General features: G+C 38.9%; 2 protein-coding genes across 2 annotated transcripts; one reads left to right on the top strand and one right to left on the bottom strand.

The window, feature by feature from the left end:
- Positions 1-642: 642 nt before the first annotated feature.
- Positions 643-13,086, bottom strand: LOC139952309 (trifunctional enzyme subunit beta, mitochondrial-like). The gene is made up of 13 exons (XM_071951400.1): positions 12,785-13,086; positions 11,213-11,354; positions 10,566-10,610; positions 9,799-9,830; positions 9,003-9,158; positions 7,893-8,014; positions 7,506-7,574; positions 6,627-6,719; positions 5,952-6,164; positions 5,226-5,353; positions 3,957-4,119; positions 2,873-3,037; positions 643-1,654 (listed from the first exon to the last, which is right to left on the bottom strand). The coding sequence occupies exons 1-13, from the start codon at positions 12,855-12,857 to the stop codon at positions 1,619-1,621; spliced, it is 1,437 nt and encodes a 478-aa protein (XP_071807501.1). The 5' UTR covers positions 12,858-13,086; the 3' UTR covers positions 643-1,618.
- Positions 13,087-13,624: 538 nt separating this feature from the next.
- LOC139952215 (1-acyl-sn-glycerol-3-phosphate acyltransferase epsilon-like) lies at positions 13,625-18,981 on the top strand. Its single transcript, XM_071951272.1, has 7 exons — positions 13,625-13,978; positions 14,683-14,874; positions 15,051-15,149; positions 15,991-16,081; positions 16,757-16,933; positions 17,284-17,407; positions 17,867-18,981. The coding sequence occupies exons 1-7, from the start codon at positions 13,763-13,765 to the stop codon at positions 18,093-18,095; spliced, it is 1,128 nt and encodes a 375-aa protein (XP_071807373.1). The 5' UTR covers positions 13,625-13,762; the 3' UTR covers positions 18,096-18,981.
- Positions 18,982-19,172: the final 191 nt, after the last annotated feature.

Genomic DNA, 19,172 nt, shown 5'->3' on the forward strand with positions numbered 1-19,172 from the left:
GTATGTGAAACTCATTGTTAACTTGCTGGGCCCAATTTCATAATGCTGTTTAGCAGAAACTTCTGATCCGTTGCTAACCAAGAAATGAGTAGGGTACCAGTCACACCGATGGTAAATGTACAGTATTTTGGCTCGTAACCTATTTTTGCTAAGCAAGAGTTTTCTGGGCTTAGCAAGTTTTTGTGCTTACAGGTTTTATAAAATTTGGCCCTGGCTGTAAGGATGAGCGATAGGGTAAAATTAATTTGTAATAATATCACAAACATTCTCACAAAAAAAGAAAAAATTTCTACTAAAAACTTTGTAGATGCATTCCTCATTTACCAAGTTTTGTACACTGCAATTTTCTTTCTTTTTAACGAATGATTCAGGACAATTTGAAGTTTAAAGCACATTCATGAAATGTGTACACACAATATATAAATGTCAACATTGCATTGAAATTGCAAACAAAGCAAAATATTATCTACATCTGAAGCAAACACCGTCTGGCCGATAACACTGACTGAAATAATTTGGGGTGGGGGCCATTTCCCCCTCTGGTTATGCCACTGACATCATCAAATTTTACCTTATCAAATTCACGGGAAAACATGACATGGTCAAAGCGGAATGTGTAAAATAAGTAAACGTGAAATCATCTCAATAATTCAGCATTTGTTTTATTACACAACACTTTTCCAAATCACTTATGCCTGACTTCACAGGACAGTAAAATTATGTTGTGATTATAAACAACATGCTTAGATATCTCTGGTGTAAAACCTTTAAGGCAGTGGACACTATTGGTAATTACTCAAAATAATTAATAGCACAAAACCTTTCTTGGTGACGAGTAATGGGGAGAGGTTGATGGTATAAAAAATTGAAGTGACATAGTTTTCGAAAAAGAAGTAATTTTCAACGAATTTGATTTTGAGACCTCACATTTAGAATTTGAGGTCTCAAAATTAACCAGCTTAAAGCCACTATTTCATGTGACAAGGGTGTTTTTTCTTTCATTACTGTCTTGCAACTTCGACGACCAATTGAGCTCAAATTTTCGCAGGTTTGTTATTTTATGCATAAGTCAAGATACACCAAGTGAGAATACTGGTTTTTGACAATTACCAGTAGTGTGACCTGTCTTCAAAGGCACCCGACACCTTTGGTAGTTGTCAGAGACCAGTTTTCTCACTTGGTGTATCCTAACATATGCATAAAACAAAAAATCTTTGAAAATTTTGACTCAACTGGTCATGGAAGTTGCAAGAAAATAATGAAAGAAAAACCACCCTTGTTGCACAAGTGTGCTTTCAGATGCCTAAAAAAGGCTTCAGGCCTGAAGTTTTTAGTGTTTGAGTGAGAAGCAACCCCTCTCTAAAAATTAAGTTACTTCAAAAGAAGCTGTTACTATCAACAGCTCTCTCTTACTCGTTACCAAATAAGATGTTAAAAATTATTTTGAGTCATTACCAATATTGCCCAGTGTCTTTAAATCAGTTTGCAATTTTAGGAGAACAGTCTAATAGCCTATCACTCGAATGTATTGAAAGCTTGAAGTTTGAATTGAACTCACTGTGTTCTTTCAAAGTTTATATGAACTCACTGCATTTCGATGAAGTTTCTAGAATGACAGTTATGATGGGTACTTCTCGAGAACCATGGCATGCCCCTATGGAATACAAACAAACAAAGAAATATGTTATTTAAACTTCAACCGATGTATTAAATATGACAAATAAATGGATTTGTAATTTAAGGCTCCAGCACTTTTTCCTGTGAAAAATAAAATCATGCAAAGTTAACTTTTATAATTCTTTGAAGTTGCATTTATCTACAGGAGAAGAATTAAAATAAAATAGTATGTGAAGTTGTGAATGTGACGTAAAAAGTAAATGGACAAGAGGCACTATTTCCAAAGGCTGTTGGAACAAGTTAGGAATGAAATAACATCCGTTTCAGACAGGCGCGTCAGAGTCGCCCTGGGCCAAAGAGAATGGACCGATCCGGCCTGTCAATCAAACTGTGCCTGTTCACCCATTTGACCAATCACAGCAATGATTGTGGTCGGACAAACTCGGTCATGCATGCGCGTGAATTTGGCACGCGCAGCAGAATCGTGCAGAATGTCATTGGGAGTGCTCGTACACGTGTCTTGCTCGCGTGCGCTGTGGGCGGAGCTTAGTGGAAAGCCGGAACGGTCCATTGGGAGGGACTCTATTCGTTCCGAATGACTGCAACAGTCAATCTTTTGACTTCTAGTTTCTCCCAACTGTTTCAGACATTGAACTTTTCATATACTTAATTCACAATTTGGTTTGGCACGCCTGTAGAGCGCTTGTGTGAAACATGTCTCAAACATTCCTCAGCCAAATTTCATGGCTCTGCTTACCGCTGAATTACACACTTCAATCACAATTTTTCGCTTACTGTGCAAGCGCCAAATTTCTTTGTGTATGCAAAGAATGCCTAGTAACAAAAGGGGAGTACCCACCCACATACGCGAAAATTCCCTGCTAACCTGTGACAATCCCTTAACGTAAGCACTGAATTCCCTGCTTTCGGCAAGCCCCGATTCTTTGCTTACAGTAAGCAAAGCCATGAATTTGGAACCTGGGCCCAATTTCATAAAGCTGTTTAGCAGAAAACAATGCTTAGCAAATTTCTTGCTCAGTAAGAAATGACAGAGGTACCAGTTGCATTAATGGTAACTGTATGGCGTTCTGTGGCAAATTTCTTGCTCAGTAAGAAATGACAGAGGTACCAGTTGCATTAATGGTAACTCTATGTCGTTCTGTGGTAATCTTTTTTTGCTAGCTAAGGACAAGTTTTTTGTGCTAAGCAGGTTTTTGTGCTTACAGGCTCTATGAAGTTGGGGATCTATACTTACATGTCCACCAGCAGCACATGCAGCAAGGAGTGCATATTGTCCGCCCTCTCTCTCTAGTCTGTTAGCCGCTGTCATTGCTAGACGCACACCGGTAGCAGCAAAGGGATGTCCAATCGATAAGGAGCCACCCCACAAGTTCAGCTTGTCCATAGACGGAGCACCAGTCTACAAGAAAGTAGGCAAAGGAAAGAAGGAATCTTAATTTGCATTCTCATATTATTATAGACAATCACTTCCACATTTACGCTTTGGTTTATAATGCATGATGCCTTTGTAAACTATAAAACTAGGTTCTTATATAGACCTACATCACGGTGTGGTCATCTTGATTTTACTCCATTCCAACTCATTTTAACCAAACTGAGAGGCTGGACGAAATAATAGTCTGGTCCCATGCACAATGAATGTTAGCATTCATTACTGTTATTGGAAACAGGGAACACGACCAAGATGGCGACAGCGTGATAAAGGTCTATAGCGCTTTATCACACCCCAAGGGGTGTTTTAAAGTGCTCAGTATTATTTCCTGCAAGGTATATGGAGCTACGTTTTGAAGTATGAGACCTATTCCTTTATAGCGCCATGTAATGGTTTTCAAAGTGCGGTGGTGCAATATGCTGTTGATTAAGCCAGGGAACCCTTCTCTTTATGATAAGTGCACTGGATTCTTTTATGGCATTACTAAACACACAGTACCAACGGCTTCACGTCCCATCCAAAGGACGAAACATCACGGTTAATACCATTTTGGTTAGTGATAAGTACGGCATCTGAAACGCGTTAGAAGTCGAAAGATCGACTAGACGTGCTAGAAGTCGAAAGATCGACTGTTGCAGTCAGTCGGAACGACTCTGGAGTGCCTTGGTTTTAGAGATCTTGTCATGAGGCGAACCCGATATAAATGTTAAGTTCGACGGTATAAAACCAAAATTTAATTTGGTCGACCCAGAGTTGCTCCTAATCTATTTGGTTATGCGCAACCCTCTGGGTACCAGTCTGAACCGGGTGTTAGTGTCTTGCTTAAGGTTACAGGTTTCACGTCAGGGACTCCAACCCGCACTCTGTTGATGAGAAACACACTAACCTTCTTCTGACGTCCCATGTAGGTCTGTGTAAACCAATCTGAGTCTAATGCCTTCATATTAGCCAAGATCTGACCAGCGAATGCTTCATGATATTCAAACACATCGATATCGCTTAATGATAGTCCAGCCTTCTCTAAGACTTTAGGAGTTCCATAAGCGGGTCTAGGGAGGAAACAATCAAATGTGCGTTATTTTATTACCCACTGGTCAACCCATTGGTCAACCCACTGGTCAACCCATTGGTCAACCCACTGCTCAACCCACTGTTTAACCCATTGGTCAACCCACTGGACAACCCATTGGTCAACCCATTATTTAACCCATTGGTCAACCCACTGTTTAACCCATTGCCCATTGGTCAACCCACTGCTCAACCCACTGTTTAACCCATTGGTTAACCCACTGGTCAACCCACTGTTTAACTCATTGGTCAACCCACTGGTCAACCCACTGGTCAACCCACTGGTCAACCCATTGGTCAACCCACTGTTTAATCCATTGGTCAACCCACTGCTCAACCCACTGCTCAACCCACTGTTTAACCCATGTGTCAACCCATTGGTGAACCCATTGGTCGACCCACTGGTCAACAAACTGCTCAACCCACTGTTTATCCCATTGGTCAAGTCACTTGTGTGTCTGACCCTAATGCCAAGCATATTTGCCTCGGCTAGAACCATATAAAATCCAGTAAATCCAAACATAACCAGGGCACAGATTTAAGCCTGGTTCATACATCCAGCGAATGTGATGCAAAATTAACTTGAACTTTACTTCACAACTTTGTTTTCGCTGCGAATTCGCAAGAGAGTCGCACAGGAAGTATGAACCTGGCTTAAAGGTAGTGGACACTATTGGTGATTACTCAAAATAATTATTAGCATACAACCTTACTTAGTGACGAGTAATGGGGAGAGGTTGATGGTAAAAAACATTGTGAGAAACAGCTCCCTCTGAAGTGAAATAGTTTTCGAGAAAGAAGTAATTTTCCACGAATTTGATTTTGAGACCTCAGATTTAGAATTTGAGGTCTCGAAATCAACCATCTAAACACACACAGCTTCGTGTGACAAAGATGTTTTTTTCTTTCATTATTATCTCGCAACTTCGACGACCAATTTAACTCAAATTTTAACAGGTTTCTTATTTTATGTATATATGTTGAGATACACCAAGTGAGAAGACTGGTCTTTGACAATTACCATTAGTGTCCAGTGTCTTTAAGAAGATTATAGAATTAAGGATTAAGATTGGATTGGATTACTGACCCAAGTAGTAGCTGATCCTTAGGGTCTTGTGCTACATACACAAAGTCTCTCAGATAGGCCTTGGGTTTGTATCCCATCTCTTTAGCTTTGTTTTCCGTCATCACCAAACAGGCAGATGCTCCGTCAGTCTACAAAAACAAATACACATCAAAGTTCATTCAATGATTGCTCTGAATTTATTTATAAAACCGATAAACGTTTGATTTATTCAATAATAATAATAATAATAATAATAAGACTGTTATGCGCACATATCCACCCTGCTGGGTGTTCAAGGCGCAGTAAAAACCAAAAACAAACAAAACAGAGAAAAACAGACACAACAAAATTAGTCCTTGAAAACTTGTGACATAAGATGAACGTTGTGGTACAAAGACAAGATCTAAGATTAATTCCAGATGCATGGCGCAGCTGAAGAAAAAGACCTGATCAGGGCCCAATTTCATAAAGCCTAGCACAAAAATTGTTGCTTAGCAAAAACAGGTTTACCAGCCAGAATACTATACAGTTTCCAATGCTGCAACTGGTGCCTTGGTCATTTCTTGCTAAGCAAGAAATTTGCTAAAGCACTGTGTTCTGCTTAACAGCTTTATGAAATTGGGCCCAGGTTAAGCAGTTTATTTTAAGTGAAAAAGGGTGTGTGAAGAAAGAAAAACTTTGTACCAAAAGAATGAAATGATAAAAGAGGCCGTTCACTAGGCCGATAAAACTGGGTTGTGTACTCACCAGAAATGAAGCATTAGCCGCAGTGACTGTACCATGAGGTCTAATAAACGCTGGTCTAAGCTTGGCCATCTGCTCCATTGAAGACACTCTGATGCCGTTATCGTTGTCTACTATCTTAGTTGTCCCTGGTACCTGGTAGGTCAATCTATCGTCCAGGTAACCGGCTTTAGATGCCTTGTCTGCCAAGCTGTGTGAACGCATACTGAACTCATCCTGCAAAAAAATAAGGGTCACAAAATTCAACGGTTTATTTTCACAGGGGTCAGCTCTTTTATATAGAAATAATATACAAATAACAAATGTTTACGACTGCAATAGTGCAAATATTTTCCTGAATTGAAAGATGGAATAACGAGGCAAAGCCGAGTTGAATGAAACAGTCCATCTTTCAACTCATGAAAATATTCTCTCGATTGCACGAATGAAAAACATTCATTATTCGTTTGAGATAATTTACAAGTAGACCTTTGTCATTTTGATTGGAGGATTCAACTTTCAAAACAAAAGAAAAGCAGACAATATTTAATTTTGACATTACAGCACATTTCTTTTGGTTCGGCTTGTTTGGATATAACAGTGCATTCTGTACTGATGCCAATTTTGAGACAACCGGGCGCCGTAAGCTGAGTATGTAACAAAATGATAAGACGTGCCAAGAGTTTGTGCCCTTCTTACCTGTTCTATCCTAGATATGTTGAATGCTGCGGCAAGTCTGTCCCCAGAATGACCCATGGTCTCATTCGTAGAAAACTCTGCTACTGCAGGTAGCTGAAAACAGACATAAAAAGGAAAGGATTCGTTTGACTTTTGTATTGATCAGCCAGAAAAGCACATTGATAGCGTTTCAACTGTGGTAAGAAGGAAATATTAATCAATAATAATACCTGCTTTATGTATGGGGGCATTTCACGATAACGTATCAATGCGCTTAACATTTGTGCCCTGGTCATCAGGGCAATAACATTCCTTTAATCTTTCTCAGCTCCCTGGGGAGTATACAGCCTGAGCTGCCGTGACGCTTTTTTATATAGCGCATGTATCTACCAAACAAGGTGATGAATTCTGAGACCCAATTATTTTTTTAGCACCTTATAAGGGTTTAAAAGGTGCTATGGCGCATACAGCAGCCACAGCCAGGAACACCAGGGCGAACCCCTTCTCTTATCGATAAGTGCACTGGGTTCTTTTACATGCGTTACAAAACACATGGGACCAACGGCTTTATGTCCCATCCGAAGGACACAAGTGTCACGGCTCGGGCTTCGAACCCACATTCTGCTGATCAGAAACACCAGAGTTTGAATTCGGTGCTCTTAACCGCTCGGCCACGACTCTTCCTCCTCTACCAATATCAACCTCCACCAGGTACCCATTTATACCCCTGGGTGGAGAGGCAATTACAGAAAAGCATCTTGCTCAAGTGTCATGACCAGGATTCGAACCCACACTCCGATGACTTAACCACCAGAACTTAAATTCCATGCTCTCAACCACACAGCCATGGCACACAACAGAGTTTACAAACAAAAAGTTTTGGATATAAATTATAGTTACCTCAGGTGCCAAAGCTTTTAAGCTAAGATGCTTAGCAGCAAGTGACAGCTTAGCTCCAGTGGTCTTGGCCTACAATGAGGAATAAACAATCAATGCTTAATGATAATGCAAGCGCATTTAATAATAAATAATAATATTCATAAAAATATTAGACTTGTAAGCACACATATCCACCATACTGGGTGTTCAAGGCGCAGTAACCCCCCCCCCACCCCAAAAAAAAAGGGAAAAAAGAAAAGAAGGAGACACAACTAAATTAGTCCCGGAAACCTGTGACATAAAATATGTTCTACACTGGAATTGTGCCCTTTTGAAAATGAAAATGGCCTTGCCCTCTCAAAGATGAAATTCCAGACCTGAAACATAAATATAAAATCTAAACTTTACCCTGTTCTGGGTGAGCATAAATTTGCGCATTTGTCGGCTGTGGCGTATGGGGACGTCGGACATGAACTCCACCCCTCCTGCAATGAAGGAATCTCCCTGATCTGTCATGATCATACCCATACCTACAACAAAGAAAGCAATCAATCATAAATAAATAAACAAGGGAATAAAAGTGTAGCACCGAGTTCTTAAACTGCCGTTTAACACCGGCAGGGTCGTGACCGGCAAGGTCGTAGCCGTGCGATAAATGCCTTTTTGGTTAAAAGGCGTAGTAAAGTAAGAAACTCTGTAAAACTTATCCGATGTCCTTTCCTTGAGCTCTGTTTGTGTTGCATTTTTATGACTCAGACAGTTCTCGGATATGCATTCGTGCGCGTAGTAGTAGTGCCGTACCAGTAGTATGCATCCTCGTATTCATGGGCCAAAGTGGCATGGCGAGATCGATCACCACTGAGAACGAGGTTGTGGGCTTAACGTATCCAGTTATAAACAGCTCAAGATGATGCGTGCTCCACCAATAGGAATAGCGAAACTGTCTGAGGTATTTATGAATAATGACTGACTCTACACTGAAACCCCCGAACCCCTATAAATAAGCCCCACTTCTCTCACATTTCTTCAGTCTCCTGACGATGATGACTAGAGCAAGCTAGTTGAAATGTTAAGAACTCACTTCGCGGTAGTGAAGTTAATAACCATCTACTTAAAGCTAAAGTAGTTGCTCCGGCCGATTTCATGGAGCTGCTTAACAGTCGATTTTGTGCTAAACAGGCACGCCTAGCAAACTTTTCATTTCATGGCCTTGCTGAAGCAGGGTTTTTGCTTAAAGCGGTAAGCAAGCAAAAAGGGTCCTTAAAGCCCCAAGTTTCTGCTTAAGCACCCTGTTTATAATGGAACATCATTGCAATACTTTAAGCAGCTCCATGAAATTGGACCCAGGAAGCTAATCGACTGCATCCATTGTAGCAGTCTTAGGCCGTGTCCGAATTGGCGACTTCGGCTACAGCTACGGCTAGGTTGTGCGCGTCTGCCACTCTTCAACACTGACAGACGCGCTGATCTAGCCGTAGCTGTAGCCAAAGTCGCCAATTCGGACACGGCCTTACTTACCGCTAGTTATAGCCACATTAGATGAGATACATGCTAGCGTGACGGTGTGGCAGGGAATCTTATTGGAAAATCCAGCGCCTAAGGCAGCTTCTCTTGCAATATTACTCGTCTTTACTTCTTGAATGACGTTACCATAGATGATATGATCAACAGCATCTAGAAGGAAATAACATTAAAGGCATGGACACTATTGGTTATTCTCAAAATAATTATTAGCGTAAAACCTTACTTGTTAACAAGTAATGGAGAGCTGTTGATAGTATAAAACATTGTGAGAAACGACTCCCTCTGAAGTAAAATAGTTTTCGAGAAAGAAGTAATTTCTCTTTAAAAAAAAATATCAGACTTCAGGCCAGAAGCCTTTTATTCCAATCTGAAAGCACACTTTTTTGTACAACAAGGGTGTTTTTCTTTCATCATTTTCAACTTCAAGACCAATTGATGCAAATTTTTCACAGGCTTGTTATTTTGTGCATATGTTGGGATACACCAAGTGAGAATACTGGTCTTTGACAATTACCAAACGTGTTCAGTGCTTTTAAAACAGAAGTGTTAGGTGGGCATTAAGTGGAAGGGGATAACAACACTAATACAAACAATGGACCTGATGCATTGTCGTCAACCAGCCGCCATCTTAGAGGAAAAACGGTGACGAAACAATCAAAACGCACAGATTTGTACGCGCAGTGCAGTTTTATCCAATGAACAACCTCCTTTTGATCTCTAAGTGAGGGCGCCCTACTGAAATGACGTCATGTGCATAAGGTCTAGGAGTACCACAACATGTTTTACATACCTCTGGGAAGATTCGTCTTGTCAATCAACCCCCTGGCAAGGCAAGTAACAAACAAATAAACAAATGGCATGAGATATTGAAAATATAAAAGTAATTTGTTCGAGTCATCCATTCAAGGATTGAAGGAAACAGATTTTCACTCTAGGCATTTACATCAGTGGCAATATTTAAAGAAACAGCCGTTGATTTCACAAAGCGCTAGAGTAGACTAAGTCCTATCTCGAGTTAGGACGAGTAACTCGTCCTAACTTAGGATTAATCTTAAGGTCTGCATGCTACAGTGCAGGGTTGGGACTCGTCCTAAGTCCTAAGATTAATCCTAAGTTAGGAAGAGTTTGGTGAAATCGACGGCTGGACACTTTTGGTAATGACTCAAAGCAAATATTGGCATAAAAACTTACTTGGTAACAAGCAATGGAGAGCTGTGGATAGTATAACACATTGTGAGAAACAACTCCCTCTGAAGTAACGCAGTTTTGGAGAAAGAGGTTATTTCTCACTCTTTCTCTCTCAATATTGGAATCTGATAAAAGACTTCTTAGGCATCTAAAAAGCACAAATGTTTGTGCAACAATGGTGTTTTTTCTTTCATTACTCTCTTGCAACTTCGATGACCAATTGAGTCCAGATTTTCACAGATTTGTAATTGTATGCAGTTATATGTATGTTGGGAAAAAACAAGTGAGAACACTGATCTTTGACAATTATCATAGAGGTGTCCAGCGCCAAAACATGTAGAATGTTCAGTAATTATTACAAGAACTTACTGCATGGCTGCTCTCGCCAAGTCATGAGGCATCAGATCTTTGTAACTGTTGATAAGAAAAAAAATCTTGGTAACATATTACTGTTTTAGAATAAAATTTATTCTTGCATTCTGTATTTCACATAAAATGGCTTATATTGCTTACTAACATTACCTCCTCGTAATAAATACAAAATTTTCTATGAAACACACGTCTTTTTCATAGAAAATTCATGAAAAATTAATTTATTAAGTTTGATATTTTACCAGACTGATGAACTTCTTTCATGATATTACCTCCTCTGTTTTTTTTTTTTTTAAACAATAAGCTTTTTTAAAAACATCAACAGTTTAGTATGTTGATTTCTTATCAGCTAATTTGCTTACTGTATCGTACAGGTCTTGAATTTAATCTTTTAGAGGGCAAGGCCATTTTCATTTTGCAAAGGGCACTTCCATTGTAAAATATGAAAGTCTATGGGGCACTTTTAAAGGGGCACCCAGGTCAAGACCAGGGGCATCACAGTCCATGTCTAGGCCTGTACTTAGGATGAGCCCTCTAGATAGATTTAAACATTGTTCACTTCCCCAATTAAGTTCTTTTATAGGCTAATAATGTGTACAAAAATCTGTTCTTAAAATTGAAAAGTCTTTTAAGTTTCAACTTACTCTGTTCCTGACATGAGGAATGGAGTCCTGACTCCTTCAACGAGAACAATGTTCTTACGTCCATTCTTAGACAGTGTTTTCTTACTCTTCGTCGTCACATTAACATCTCTAACGACTGACGTACTCAAAGCTCGGACTCCATCTACAAGTAAACAAAATTTAACTTATTGAGATCATTAAGAAAATGGCAATAACAAGAGCTCAGTACTACATAGAATTCTGGCTAGTAACCTAATTCTGCTAAGCAAGCAAGATTCTTCTAAAATAGCTCTTAAATCTGTCCCCTGGTTGGGTTGATTTCACAAAGGTAGTCCTAACTTAGAACTAGTCCTAGGCAATGCTAAGAGATAGGACCAGTCCTTAAGTTAGAATGAGTTACTGGTCCTAACTTAAGGACCAGTCCTGTCTCTTAACATTGCCTAGGACTAGTCCATTGTGAAATCAACCCAGCTGAGCTGTTTATTTCATTCCTAAAACCATCTCAGCTTCCTAGGGAGTATACAGCATGCGCTGCCAAATATGAAGCGCACTTACTAACTTAAAAATCAATCCGAAGAATCCTCTCTGCCATCACAGGGAGGTACCCATTTACCCTTGCCTTGGTGTGAAGATAAGCATTTACAATTACAGGTTAAAGCCATTGGACCCTTTCGGTACAGAAAAAAAAAAAAAAGTTCACAGATTTACAAATAATTTACAGGGTTTACAGAAGGTAATGGTGAAAGACTTCTCTTGAAATATTAGTCCATGAAATGCTTTACTTTTTGAGAAAACGGTAAAACAATATAAATTCTCGTTAGCGAGAATTACGGATTTGTTATAAACATATGTCAGAACACGGCGAAACGCGCGAAAACAGGAGTGGGTTTTCCCGTTATTTTCTCCCGACTCCGATGTCCGATTGAGCCTAAATTTCCACAGGATTGTTATTTTATATATAAGTTGTGATACACGAAGTGTGGGACTTGGACAATACTGTTTACCGAAAGTGTCCAATGGCTTTAAAGCCATTATACACTTTCGGCACAGAAACAAACAAAAAAGTTCACAGATTTACAAATAACTTACAGGGTTTACAGAAGGTAATAATGAATAACTTTCCTTAAAATATTATTCCATGAAATGATTTACTTTTCAAGAAAACATTAAAACAATAGAAGTTCTCGATAGCAAGAATTACGGATTTATTTTAAACCCGATGTCATTTTTGTAAACAAAAAAATGTATAATAATTTTTGTTTTCATTTTATATATATATAGGCCTACGCCTAGGCCGTAAGATTAAGCCACCAATATAATTAATTAATTTCATTACATTCATTTAAATGACATTGTTATTTTTGTCTATATTAACCTTTCAATTAAAAAATATCAGTTTCTGCAGTTGCATTGTTGCTATTTATTGTTACGTTTACAACAATTGTCCATGGAGATTGACCAAGGTATCTGAATGGGGCGAATTGTCCATGGTACAATACCATGCAGCGATTTAAAAACCATCAAATCGCCCCCGACGATTTTGCTTAAATTAATTTATTTCAAACAGTCAGTATTAATCCACCGTTTACTTACGGGCTCCACTTGATAATCCCAGAAAATGTGATAAAGCAGATGTCCGGCAATTCTTGATTAAATGTGTAGCCATTTTCTTTAAATTGCGGAAAAACAGGAAAGAAAACTGCAGTTGCACTACGCGTAACGCTGTGCTGGCTTACTCATAAACTGCTGCTCACATAGAGCTAGAGGTGGACTTGTGCCAGTCTAGTTATAGAAGTTGAAGTTTAACAATTTTTACATAATAACAAAAAAACATAGCTCAGTTAAAAAATAAACAAGAAATTATTGAAGAATAAGCACATTTACAAACAACATGTTATTTATTTTATTTTTATGAACGAGAAAATAAGAAATTTCCTTTTTATGTTCGATCAGAATTTCGAAACAACATGCTGTGCATGTGTACCAGCATTTCCAAGGGCGCGTCCGAACACAACATGAGAACGAAGTTATAACTCTAATGTACGCTCAACCGACTGATACTGCAAGTCTATGAAATTTTGTTAATCGAACATCAGGCTTAGCGCCAACATTAAAATGATGTTTTAGACCGACAATCACCGTCAGTGTCAGGACCTTTTAGGGCATTGCAATTGTGTACAGATCAATTAATTACAAAGTTACAATTATTGTTGCTTTCTTCTTTAGGAGAATTGCTATCTATATATACGTGATAGAATAATTCCCACCTATGTTATGTAATTCATTTTCAAAGTCGAAGTCAAGTGTGGTGAAAATGCTCTTTACAGCCTCAACAACGCTTAGGGCAGTATATTAAATTTCACGGTGCACTGTTTCGCCGTACATCATAAAAAGACGACACTTGAGGGCGCGCTTCAATACATGTGTTTTTGGGTGGACTTTGAGATTTACTGAGGTTATCTACAGTGTTTTGATTGATGTTTTGTCCCCCAAATCTAACTTCATTTATACAGGTTACTGGACAGAAAAGTACCTCCTAACTGTTTGATTTTTATACATTAATCCGTCAACATGCTGAGTGTTATAACACACCTGGACTCGTTGAAGTACGTGGTTCCAGCGTTAGCAATGATGGGTTCTACACCGCAGTATACCGCATTGTATGCGGGTTGGCGATGTATGGCATCGCTGTTACCTTACCGATGGTCGCAGGCAGTGGAGGATGGGTTAATGGGGGTTTATCAGAGACTCGTCGAGTTCTTCTTTGAAAACTATTCGGGCGTAGAGGTAATTATAAAATAACTTTTTTGGGTCCCTTTTTTGTTCATACATTTATCAATTACTTATTATAAAAAATATATATAATTATAAGTTATAATATAATAATTATAAGTTATAATATATTAATTATAAGTTATAATATATATAATATATTCACTTATTTTCTGTTTGTTTTCTGTGAATGTGATTCATATAACATTTCACCCATCTCATGCCCCTCCCCCTCACCTCAGCTCATTCGTATGAGATTGAATGGTGAATTAGCCCCCCCCCCCCCTTTCCAATGAAATATCTGGTTGAACCAGACATTTCATTGGAAAGGGTGGTGGGGCTACACACTTAATAAAGCACTGGACACATTTGTAACTGTCAAAGACCAAATCTTCTCACTTGGTTGGTGTATCTCAACATATGCGTCTTCTCACTTGGTGTATCTCAACATATGCACAAAATTAAATAACAAAATTGGTCGTCAAAGTTGCGAGATAACCATGGAAGAAAAAATACCCTTGCCACACAAAGTTGTGTGCTTTGAGATGCTTAATTCTGAGGTCTTGAAATCAAATTCAAATATTTAACTAAAGTCCAAGTGGAAAATTACTTCTTTCTCGAAAACTACGTTACTTCAGAGGGAGCTGTTTCTCACAGTGTTTTAAACTATCCATTGCTTGTTTACTTTGAGTAATTAACATGAGTTATTTCATTTGAAGGTGATTCTGTATGGTGACATAGAGACCTTGGACCATCCAGAGAATGTTATTTACATCTGTAACCATCAGTCGACCATGGATTGGGTCATTGCGGACATGATGGCAATCAGAGGAGGTCGATTAGGAAATCTTAGATTCATCTTGAAGGATGGCCTGAAATACTTGCCACTCTTTGGCTATGTCTTGGGAACGGTAAGAAGCGGTTTCTTTTAATTCACAAATCAAGATTATTTACCTATAAAACATTTTAGAAAGAAATAGTATATAGGCCCTTTGATTGGCTTATTTAGAATTTTCTAATCGACTCAAATGAAGACAAATATAATACTATATAACATTTAATCGACTTTCAAAATTCTTTTTTTCAGCATGGGGGAGTGTATGTGAAACGTGCCAAGCAGTTTGACGACAACAATGAAAAATACTTCAAACGCAAGCTGGAATACTTACGCAAAAACCAAATTCCAGTAGGTTATTTTCTCATTTTAAGCATGGATGCCATTGCTCATTTTGTTTTTTTCTAATGCAGGACTGTATTTTAAAGACACTGGACACTATTGGTAATTGTCAAAGACCAGTCTTCTCACTTGGTGTATCTCAACATATACATAAAATAACCAGCCTGTGAAAATTTGAGCTCAATCAGTCGTCGAAGTTGCGAGATAATAATGAAAGAAAAAACACCCTTGTCACACAAAGTTGTGTGCTTTCAGATGCTTGATTTCGAGACCTCAAATTCTAAACTTGAGGTCTCGAAATCAAATTCGTGGAAAATGACTTCTTTCTCGAAAACTAAGTCACTTCAGAGGGAGCCGTTTCTCACAATGTTTTATACCATCAACCTCATCCCATTACTCGTTACCAAGTAAGGTTTTATGCTTATAATTATTTTGAGTAATTACCAATAGTGTCCACTGCCTTAAATCGTCATACGGCTCTACAACTTTTTGAGAGTTAAAGGAAAGGGTCACCATAGTCCACTGGTTAGACTGCATAGTCCAGTGGTTAGACTGCAGGACTTGCAATCACAATGTTGCGGGTTCGAACCCCCCAAGCTAACCGCTGACTTCACACTGACTAGAATAAGTATTGTTGACTAGTTACTGAATCACAAGTTCTATTGATTTGTGCAATTCATTATCATAAACGTAACACCAATGTTTGTATGAGGCAGCTTGGTGTTTATACCCCCTGTGGGAGTTTGCTGAGTTCCCTTGACGGGAAGAGCATTCAAACAAACAAACAAACAAACAAGCAAACAAAAGTATTTAGCGTTAAGGGGAAACTTGTTTTTAATTTTTGTCGCAGACTTGGATGGCAATTTTCCCTGAAGGAACTCGCTACGACCCAAGTAATGTGGAACTCATCAAGGCAAGTCGGTCATTTGCCTTAAAGAATGGTAAGTTGGGTACTGTAGGGGTTCTGGGGGTCATGTCATCGGAGTGTGGGTTCGAATCCCAGTCAAGACACTTGAGCAAGATACTTTACTATAGGAGTCAAACTGCCTCTAGCTACTGGGCAACTTCGGTAGCCTAGTTGGTAAGACACTGCTCTAGAATTGCAAGGGTCGTGGGCTCGAATCTAAGTCCAACCTGAGTAACATGCCTGTGATATTTTTTTTCACAGGACTTGGTGAAAGTACTGAGTATACAGTGCTAACAGACATCGGTGTATGGGTACAAAAAAACAAAAATTATTATTCTTTATCCCCGATGCAAATTTAACATCAATTATACTTTACTATAGTTGCTTCTCTACACCCAGGGGTATACATGGGTACCTGTGAGGGCAGAGGTGGATATTGTGTATGAGAAAGCCACATAGCACTACGGTTGCCCGGGAGGTTGTATACTCGACAGGGAGCTGAGAAAGATTAAAAAGGAATGTTATTGGCCCAATGACCAAGGCTCTGATATAAAGCGCCCCCCCCCTCCCCCAACATGGACACTGTGTCAGTAACATAAAAATTGTTTGACTTTCGCAATCAATTGTGCAATGAGATGGAAATGTATCCCAAATCCTGTCATTTGTTTCTGAATAACCTGTAATAGTGGCTATTGTTTTGTGGTTTCAGGTTTAGCGGTCACCAACCATGTACTTTCACCCAGAATCAAGGCAGTGAATATGTGTATTCAGGGACTACGAGGTCTTGCAGACGCTGTGTATGATGTTACTATTGCATATTCCAACACTGGGGAGGAGGCTACTATGGAGGAATATGTTGAGAGGAGACCTGCCCCAGGAATGCCAGGTAAACAAACCCTCCGTTTTCTACCTTACTGGGCCCGAGAAGTAGCTAAGCACAACAAAATGATGCTTACCAGAATGAGCTTACCAGGCAAACTACCATCTAACATATACATTTTGTGACTGTATTCTGCTTAGCAAAAAAAAAGTATGTAAGATTTTTTGCTTAAGCAGATGTATAAAATTGGGCCCAGGTGTTGCATTATTGGATGGATTCAATACTGCGCAGGCAACCAACATGTGCTTAGTCACCTATAGAGGCTTGCTGGAATGAAAACAATCTGACGCCATTGGCATTTGAGGAAGAGTGTTGCTGATTTTGAAAATTAATGACTTTTTTGTGTATTTTTTTAGACTTTCTGCAAGGCAAGTGTCCTAGGCTGCATATTCATCTTCGTCGTATTGCCATGGAAACCATTCCTGAAGATGAGGAATCTTGCCATAGATGGTTACATGAACTCTTTGAAGAGAAAGATAAGTGAGTACTGGTACATACAGGGAGACTTCAGTAAGGGTTTTGCCAAAAGCAAAAGGGGACTTTGTCGTAATAGCCTGTCTGCTGCCACCTAGTGTTTCAAAGTGGTTAAAGGCGCTGGACACCTTTGGTAATTGTCAGAGACCAGTATTCTAAATTGATGTATCCCAACACATGCATAAAATAACAAACCTGTGGAAGTTCTGACTCCATATGGCATCGAAGTTGCAAGAGAATAATACGAGAAAAAATTGGTGTGCTTTCAGAAGCTTACTATAGGCTTCAGGCCATGAGTCTTTTAAATTACCTCATTCTCAAAAATCACATTACTTCAGAGGGAGCTGTTTCTCGCAATGTTTTATACTATCAACAGCTCGTTACCTAGTTTAAAAAAATTTAAATCAGTATTTTGAATCATTACCAAAAGTGTTTTAACATTCATTGTTCTGTTCTTCCCTGCAGCATGCTGACTGACTTCTACTCCGACGACACTGATAAGCGAGGTCATTTAGAGGGCGAAGGTCACAGGTCACGACTGGGCCTTTCATCTACACTGCCTGCAGTGGTCTTCTCAATTGCGTTGGCCGTGCCAGTGTTTGCGACGAGTTGTGGACGTCAAGCATACTGGAAGATGTGGCTGTTTGGCTCTCTAGCTGGAATCACATGGATGAAATTAACAACGAGAAAATAAAGTAGCCGGTAAAACCTGCATTTGTGAATTGTATATAAACCAAGCATGATATCTGGCCCTTAAAGGCAGTGGACACTATTGGTAATTACTCAAAATAATTATTAGCATAAAACTTTTCTTGGTGACGAGTAACGGGGAGAGGTTGATAGTATAAAACATTATGAGAAACAGCTCCCTCTGAAGTGACATAGTTTTCGAGAAAGAAGTAATTTTCCATGAATTTGATTTCGAAACCTCAGATTTAGAACTTGAGGTCTCGAAATCAAGCATCTAAATGCACACAACTTCGTGTTACAAGGGTGTTTTTTTCTTTCATTATTATCTTGCAAGTTCGATGACCGATTGAGCTCAAACTTTCATAGGTTTGTTATTTTATGCATATGTTGAGATACACCAATTGTGAAGGCTAGGTTTTGGACAATTACCAATAGTGTCCAGTGTCTTTAAGTAAAAAGTAGGAAAACCTTTTTTGAGTACAAGGGTTGACCTTCATGAACCGTGGTTAAGGCTTTCAAAGCCCTTTTGAGCTGTTTAAAAAAAAATTTTGCTTATTTTTCTGAGGGCTAAAAAATCGGAAATCCGACTTAGGCAGGAAAAATATAAAATATGATTGTACATGTATATAAACAAATAAACAAAGCATAGATTTTGTAAAGACTCGATACAGCGAGATTGATTCGAGATGTTGTATTCAAACACCTGACTGACATAGTTGTATCTCTCATTTAGTTGTGAGCTTTAAACACATTTTCATAAATTAAAACATGACTTACCAAATAAGTTTATGTTGATAACAGTTCTTTAACGCAGGTCTTTTCTTAATAGCAGGTACAAATGTCTTCAAGTCGTTACAGAATGATAAACAGATGATTTTTTCAGCTTGAAACATTTCAATATGGATGCAAGCAAAACTTTGAATACTTGCAGCTGATTTGTCACCAGGGCCCAATTTCATAAAGCCTGTAAGCACAACAATTTGCTTAGCATGAAATTTCTTCCTTAAACTGGATTGCCAACCAAATTTCCATTTGTTGCATCTTGCTTGATACTGGTATTCAGCTGTTGTTTGCTTATTCT

The sequence above is a fragment of the Asterias amurensis genome, chromosome 20, assembly GCF_032118995.1.
Source record: "Asterias amurensis chromosome 20, ASM3211899v1".
Taxonomy (NCBI): domain Eukaryota; kingdom Metazoa; phylum Echinodermata; class Asteroidea; order Forcipulatida; family Asteriidae; genus Asterias; species Asterias amurensis.

Excerpts from the sequence above, each read along its gene's own strand:
- LOC139952309 (XM_071951400.1), bottom strand. The coding sequence starts at position 12,857 with ATGGCTACACATTTAATCAAGAATTGCCGGACATCTGCTTTATCACAT. Across the intron at positions 8,015-9,002 it reads TAATGTGGCTATAACTAGCG|GTATGGGTATGATCATGACA; the intron begins GTAAGTAAGGCC and ends TCTTTGTTGTAG. Across the intron at positions 6,165-6,626 it reads ACATATCTAGGATAGAACAG|GATGAGTTCAGTATGCGTTC; the intron begins GTAAGAAGGGCA and ends ATTTTTTTGCAG.
- LOC139952215 (XM_071951272.1), top strand. The coding sequence starts at position 13,763 with ATGCTGAGTGTTATAACACACCTGGACTCGTTGAAGTACGTGGTTCCA. Across the intron at positions 15,150-15,990 it reads TACGCAAAAACCAAATTCCA|ACTTGGATGGCAATTTTCCC; the intron begins GTAGGTTATTTT and ends TTTTTGTCGCAG. Across the intron at positions 16,082-16,756 it reads GTCATTTGCCTTAAAGAATG|GTTTAGCGGTCACCAACCAT; the intron begins GTAAGTTGGGTA and ends TTGTGGTTTCAG.